This window comes from Lampetra planeri, chromosome 34 (assembly GCF_965212315.1).
Source record: "Lampetra planeri chromosome 34, kcLamPlan1.2.h2, whole genome shotgun sequence".
Taxonomy (NCBI): Eukaryota; Metazoa; Chordata; class Hyperoartia; order Petromyzontiformes; family Petromyzontidae; genus Lampetra; species Lampetra planeri.
In genome coordinates, this window is record NC_136140.1 from 9,348,515 (window position 1) to 9,356,340 (window position 7,826).

The following is a 7,826-nucleotide window of genomic DNA, read 5'->3' on the forward strand; positions in this document are numbered from 1 at the left end:
TTGCAGGCAATCCGTACATATGTGTCAGAAACGTTACATGGTTATATGTGCCAGCAGTCTTAAACTTAACTTTGTGTCATCTATCCATTTTTAACTTAATCTGTTATTCCTGGTTTACTTTAGTGTTTTCTCCTGTAGTGGCAAACTATACATTTTGGTAACACATACATATATAAATACATTTGCTATATTTTTCTCCATTATCCCTATCTCCATCACCAAAGCCGCAAGTACCATAAACTTTTTATTTAACGATGTCTCTGCATTTTACACTTAAGCGCGAATTATGCTGCCACGCTCCATCTGTCAATTTATTTTCCGGCTGCGTCTATGTATGTATGTTGCACCTGTTTCACACTGTACGTAGCCAACCGTGCTAATCGCAGGTGCGGGAGAAGGGACGACAAATTAAACACAAAACGCAGTTCTTGAGAAATTAGTTTTCAATCTAGACCCAATGTGATGTGCGTGCGTTCCGTGTGCCCATGCATGTTTACTTTCCCCACCGGCAGGCAAGGCCTTCGGCTGCGTGGGCGGCTACGTGGCGAGCACGGCGTCGCTCATCGACACCGTGCGCTCCTACGCCGCCGGCTTCATCTTCACCACGGCGCTGCCCCCGATGGTGCTGGCCGGCGCGTTGGAGAGCGTGCGCGTGCTGCGCAGTGCCGAGGGGCAGGCGCTGCGCCGTACACACCAGCGCAACGTCAAGTACATGCGCCAGCTGCTCATGGACGCCGGGCTGCCCGTTATCCATTGCCCCAGCCACATCATTCCTGTGCTGGTGAGGCCATGCTGTCGGGATGGCCTTTTTTTGTAAATGTAAAATAAATTCTTACAGAGCAGTGCAAATATTTGTTGGATAATTGCTCACAGAGGTGGGTATCACGGAGCTAGCTTGTGACATCCCTTCACGTGACCTCTGATTCATACAGGAGGGGGCAGTGCTTTCCACTTTCTCAGCCACTGAGAAAATCGTTCGTAATATGGCAGTGAAAACCAATATTTGTTTAATTTGAAGAGATGGGAATTTTCCAAATGAGGTACAGAACCAAACTTAATATGGGCGCTGAACTCTTGAGGTCTGTAACTGCTACCATATAAAATTTGTAACAACTGTAGAATTCGATTGTGTGTTTTAGAATTGCTTTACATTTTGAAATCAAACTGAATAACATCACAAGCTATACATGGGATAAATTTGGTCTTCTTGGAAATAACGGGGGTTTTGTTATAAATCCTGAGTTACCAGTGCATCCCACGCCTGAATCAGTCCGATATTTCGAGGACACACTGCTGGTGCAGATTCAGTCTCCTTCCATGTGCACAAGGCATTGTAACAAAAGGCCCAACGTCTATGCAGCATTTCGCAGTTGTGCAGCATAGCTGTCCGATGTGTTTTCGGGGTTGGACTGCTTCATGGGCAAAAACGCACGGGAGAGTTGAAGGCTAAACAGGTTTTTCCACATTAAACCACTGCCTTCTGCCGCACCCTGCAGGTCGCCAACGCTGCTAAGAACACAGAGATCAGCAACGAGCTGATGGCCCAACACAACATCTACGTGCAGGCCATCAACTACCCGACAGTGCCTCGTGGCGAGGAGATGCTACGCATCGCGGTCACGCCCCACCACACGCCGCGCATGATGCAGTTCTTCGTTGGTAAGAGCGCCGCTGCGTCGCCTCTCACCCCCACATGCGGTTCTGTTTCGCCTTTTCATAACGTCGCGCCAATCGGTCGTCCAAGTTTCATAAATGCTGGCCCTGTGTCCTGAAGCTTTTTTGAAAATCTGAATATTGGCCCCGATTTCGAATTTTCTGGCCTCATGCGTGGCTTGTGATGCATACAAAGGGCGGGGCTACCTTAATAGTGGGTGGGCTTGGCAGAAGAGTAGGCGGAACCACCATCAGAAACATCCAGAAAGCCACTATGAGATCTCTTTTACCAGTGGCAAAATATAATGGTAGGTTTTTACCCTTTTAACTGGTACAAAACTGACACCTTTATTCAAGGCATCATGTTTGCAATGACCACAACACAAGTAGTCAATAAAGCAAACAAAAAGAAGCAACTCTGATAAGGATAATAATATGCACTGTCCTTGAAGTTGATTGGCCCACACCCGAGACGGCTTTCTTTAGAGCCTAGTCCCCATTGGTGTAGGGCCAGATGACACCAGAAGGCGTACAACTCAAAAACAGTGCAATATCAGAGTATTGAGAGTTCGGGGTAAACATTTACACTATGAGATCTCTTTTACCAGTGACAAAATATAATGGTAGGTTTTTACCCTTTTAACTGGTACAAAACTGACACCTTTATTCACGCCCCATCCAGAAGGCCACTCAATGCATATGTGCGGGGCTAGTGATTGAGTGGGTATAACGACGTTAACATGGGGAACGGGCTGCCAACTCACTGTTTGCCAGTTGAGCCTTGCAGAAAACTTGGTAGAATTTGCGTTCGACTTTGCCTTTTCCGGCGATGTCGCATCTGAACCTCCATGTGCGACCGCTGGCTCGGGTGATGTGAATTACTACTTGTTTCAAGGTGGCATCCAACAGTATGCCATGTCCACCAGACCTTCGAGCTGTGTGCATCTAGGTATGGATTTCAAAGAGTATCACTTGCAAGACTAGTAGGACGAGTAGCTTACCTGATGTGATGGTTGCTTGTGTTGCAATCGAAACGTCGAATTCTAGTATTATTTTATTTTCTACGTGACTTTACCGAAAGAACCAAAGAGTAATTCCTGCAGTCACGAAAGCTTCGAATCTAGTTTGCAGTTAAGAAGTTCGTAAGTTTATTTCCCAAGTGAGGCGATTGAGCTGTCAAGGCCGACTGCCAGCAGACATTTTGCAAGTTATTCATGTTTAAATATATATATTTTATTATTGTCTTTCGCATTCATATTACCACAGTTATTGAGTAAATGAGGCATCGTAATTAAAGGCTAAACATCTACGTCTGCAGTATCTCTGATAAACATTATTGAGTGCTCATCCCGACCCAAAGTCTGGGTGAAAGCAGCAGCTACATAGTGCGAGCCGCAGACTTGGAAGTTCTTTCAGAAATTAATGTGTGCATGTACAGCCACTATAGTCCACCCACTGCTGGTTAAGAGTCTCGTCCATCTCGTGTGGATCAAGAGTGGGTTATTTTACCATACTTCACAACACTGATCAGTACGTGATGGTGAAGGCAGGGAGAATAGTGCAGCAAAACAATTGATTTTGCTGTGCTGTCATCTGCTGGAATTTGTATCCCTGGATAAATCCATACCATTTTAATATTCTCAATTCGACGGGCGACTGCACCACTGTGGGGGGAACTGCCTTCGAACGGTCGCAATGCTGACATCGCACTTTCACCCGTCGTCCGCCCACTCTCCCACTTGCCCCTTCCCCGCCGCAGACAAGCTGGCCACCGCATGGAAAAGCGTCGGCCTGGACCTGCGTCCTCACGCCTCGGCCGAGTGCAGCTACTGCAAGATGCCCATCCACTTCGAGCTGATGAGCGCTCGCGACAAGGTCTACTTCAACGGCATGAGCCGCGCTCCTAGCTCTGTGGGCGTCGCCGCCTAGAGGAGGCGGCTGCCGGCCCGACCACCCCCCGGCAGCCCAACGCTCCCCCGGCTTCCCCCACATAGGGCGAGCCTGGAGTGGCGGTGAATGGGCGTAGGGGGCGCTCCAGTTTGAATCGAGGCACAAGCGGTCACAGGAGAGAAATATTTAGGTCCGAGAATACTAATATGGGCAAACGGTGATTTTGAGATGACACAATTGTGACTTCAGGGTCAGAACTCCCATTATGCCTTGCTTGTTACAGGACGCTATCTTATTCTGTGTGTATAACGCACACAGCCTTGTTTTAAACCACCAACTCAAAAATCACCTTTTGCCTGTAACATTTTTTTTGGCCTGTGTACTTCTGTGTTGTTTCTCATCAGGGATAGAAAAAATGTGAGGATTGGTTTATCTGTGCATCTGTTTCCATCCAGTTTTTTTATTACCGCACTGTCGGGTTAAATTTGTGTGCACGTCGAGAAGTGAGTTTGGCAAATGTGTGCGCTCACCTGTTGTTTGAGATCAGATACGCACATTTTGATCTGAAAAATTGTGCCAGTCACGATTGAAATCACCATTGGAGATTGCTTCGCATTGCTTTTGTGATCAGCATCGGGAACTTAAGTCGATCCATTATATTTTACAGAGGTGGATCATTCAGGATGGGTGCAGATCACAAATACAGTCGGGATTGCATGCAAAAAGGAAATATCTGTATCAAAAAGTGGCTTTTTCTGATTCGACCGTTTTTTTGTGAATTCATAATGTGGATGGAAACAGCCATTTAATAGTGCACTATTTTAATAAAAATCGAGTAAATTTCATAAGTCACTGTATTATGTGATTATCACATAAAATAAACTACGTGTAGTGGTTATCTTGTACACGTAACTTTATATCCATCCTGCTTGGAAACTGACTTAAGTTACAATGTGATGCCCATATAAACCTTATGTGGCCCTGCTGGTAACATCAACTAAAACAAAGATTGCAGTGGAATTGTTACATTATGTTACAATTACATATGTAATCTTAACAGTGCTCCCTTTTGCACAGCGTGGGGTTTTGACTCTGCATCGTTGGGATGCATTTTTTTTAATAGTGCACTTTGTAAATGATCTACAAAAATCGCTTGTGCCTCGATTTCATTGTTAGTCAAGGAGTGCTTTAGGTTCACTGTGGGGTGGAACTCGTATAGATGGGGAAAAGAAAAAAAGAAAAAAAATTGTAAAATGAAAACATAAATAAGACGGACCTGCAGTGAAAGGGCATGTCATCCCTGAGAGCAGTGAAGACCAGGCGGTGGTGCACACACGTACACGTACAGACATGCCGGCAAGGCATTATGGAAATCTCTCATGATGCATTGCAGCTGGAACACCCTCACCCAATTATTGTCTATAGTGCATCCTTGAAATATCGTGGGTGGACTCCTAAAAATATGGAAGAAAATGGAAACATTTTGTCTCGCTTTCCCAAAACTCAAAAAATTGAAACAGCACACAAAGCAATGCTGCCTCGTCAGCTGCATCTCCACGCCATGCATAAACCTTACATGCCAAGCCGGTCACAGCGTAGCACTGTACTTTACAGTGACTACTTTAGCGCATACCATTGTACATTGCAGAATTGTCTTGTGGTGTATTTTTTATTTTTTTTAGATTGTTTCATCCAAAAACGCAATATAAATAACATTGCATGCTATAATTGGGGACATATTTGGTCTCTATGGAAGTAAGAGGGATTTTTATTAAGAAAACAGAAAAACCGGCACACTCCACCTCAGAATTGGCCCAATATGTCAAGGACACACCGTTATTATTCGATGAGAGGTGCACTGCCTCATGGGCCAGACGTACCACTTCACTGCAGCCGTTTTTCAATCAAGCGAGCTCGGGTTTATGCCACCGCGTGGCCATGCGAGGGCAGGAGAAGGGTCGGAGGGGGGAGGCAGGAAAGTTTTATGGTTCCCAGTCCCATTCCGTGAGTTAAAAAAAAAACGCTCACCGCCACGGGTGCGAGAGGTCCGTATCAAAGTTGTGTGCGGTTATGCGGGCACATGCCACCAGCTGGTGTTTATTGGAGCAGCCGATAAAATGCCGATGGACTGATGTGCTGCCCGTTGTTAGACTGAGCCAAGGCCAGCCGTTCACTTGTTGGTACCACCTGAGTTGGCATCACAGCCATGGTTAGAATGTATTTATGTGGCCAATAACATTGAATTATGGAATAACCATTTGATATGAGTGATGTTATCAAATAATTCACCCTCATTTGCCATATAAATATTTTGGTACCTTCGATGTTAACTCTGACTACATCTGAAAATATCAGGCTCTTTAAGATGAAAAACTTACATGACATCTACTCTGCCTCTGACTTCTCGATTCTGTTGGTGGTCCTTGAGGCCTGAAGTGCAATTTTTAATCAAGGGTAAAATTTGTACTTTGCCAACTAATTTGTGCAGTTGTCGTTACTTTGGTTTGTAATGAAATGAGGTGCTTTTACAGTTGTACGTGTGCAGCCTTAAAACCGTACTTGTAGCGGACATTGTTAGGCAATAAACACATACAGACTGCATTGTGCTGTGAATAATCAGGGTACCTGATAATATCTCGGTAAAAGGGCCTTCATGCCACTCAGACCTTACTTTTTTAATACCCAAGCCACTACAAACATGGGAATACTTTTTCACAGCACATTTTTAAATTGGCTAAAATCTAGCAGAAATATTTTAATTGGCATTGTGTTCTCACCTTTGTTGTTTTATAAAAACCTATGACCAGACAAATGGAATCCTTTTTTCTCTTAAACTTTTATACGTTTTTGTTGACGTAAATAGTTTGAACGGTAGCTGTTGACCAACAGGCATTGAAAAATAAGACCGTCACTGAGAACGCTACTTTTTTTTTTACTTAAACCCGTTTGCAACCTTCCCATAACATTTATATCCTCACTCTCCCTCATGTAATATTGTCCGCCTTGTGCTGCGTGTTGTCCGGTACATACCTGAACACATCGGCGAGCCATATGCCGCACCACTGCAAAAACCTACACAGTTGTACAACATTTAGATTAACCACTAAAGTACCCACCAAAACAAGCTTGGTCTATTTTCACTGTTGTCCCGATCCAGAACTACTTTTTAAGAACACTTTGGATACCAGCCCAGTAAGGCAAAAACATTACCCATTGAGCTGAGAGGGGGGAAAAAACCTGAAGTGAGGGTACTTGTCAGGTTACTCCCAACAAGGAGATGCGATCCCAGACATTGCAAAACAATACACAGCTCGAATTACACACCAGTTTTCCACTTGTTGCCAGACAATTATTGCGTTAATGCAGGGGTGGGCAATCTTTAAGGTCTGCAGGCTGGATAGGCCTCGTGCGGCCCACAGCCACACGAGGCCTTCCAACATCTGAGCCGCGCTAATTGAGTACTAGAGGGCGTAACATTTTAAATCTGGCAACACGATTTCTAATTTTATCATGCTCAATTACATGTTGCCTTTAAAGTATATCTGAGCACACATGCAATGAATCTTGACCTAACATGATCGCTTTTTTAGTGATGGTGCGATCCGATGAAGGTATTTGAAAGTCCGATTCGGCGCTTGATGAGGACGAGATTTTTCCCACCCCTGTGTTAGCCACGCGGCTCGTTTCGGTGTTTATATTGGGTCCCCCCTGCACCCACATGCAGCAATACCAGGAGACCGGCGGCTCTGCAAACTGACCAAGAGTCGCAGGATCTCGCATCGAGCTTTCTGAACTTTGCACGTTCAGATAATCTGTGTGACCAAATAGATTTTATACTCTGGATTGATAGGTGCTTCCTGTTATATACAATTACATATATAAAGCTAAATGATTACAGGTATGTTTTAAACCACACTTTGTACTTTATGGCTGGGCAATCAAAACTGGTTTTGTTGTACGATGCTTGTATGGATCAATGCTTGTCCAACTGCACTTACATGCACAACGTTAAACAGTAAACTTGTGTCTCTGGACATGCTGCAATTGAGCCGAGTTCCCATCTATCTGGCTCCCAATCTGTGGTAGTGGTGCCATGAGACTTGGGTGTCATACAACACAGCACTTTGTGATAATTGCCCTGCTCTAATTGTACACTGTGTTGTTAGATAAGCCAAGCCAGTTTTAAGCTACTGCGTTGGCTGATTTTTGGAGTGGTGTGTGTTCTGTTGGCGCTTAAGTTTTAAATAGACATTCAAATTGGCCTGAAAAGAAAGAATGACTTC

At 44.6% G+C, this 7,826-nt stretch overlaps 1 protein-coding gene across 2 annotated transcripts in view; it reads left to right on the forward strand.

Annotated features, from left to right (window-relative positions):
* The window catches only part of LOC144730115 (5-aminolevulinate synthase, non-specific, mitochondrial-like), a 29,006-nt gene extending 24,314 nt beyond the window's left edge, over positions 1-4,692 (forward strand). For both annotated transcript variants that reach the window (XM_078610685.1, XM_078610684.1), the window contains exons 9-11: positions 513-781; positions 1,497-1,659; positions 3,413-4,692. In XM_078610685.1, the coding sequence (XP_078466811.1) occupies positions 513-781; positions 1,497-1,659; positions 3,413-3,582 (602 nt within the window). In that variant the 3' untranslated portion in view covers positions 3,583-4,692. The remainder of the gene's footprint in view (positions 1-512; positions 782-1,496; positions 1,660-3,412) is intronic.
* The last annotated feature ends 3,134 nt before the right edge of the window (positions 4,693-7,826 follow it).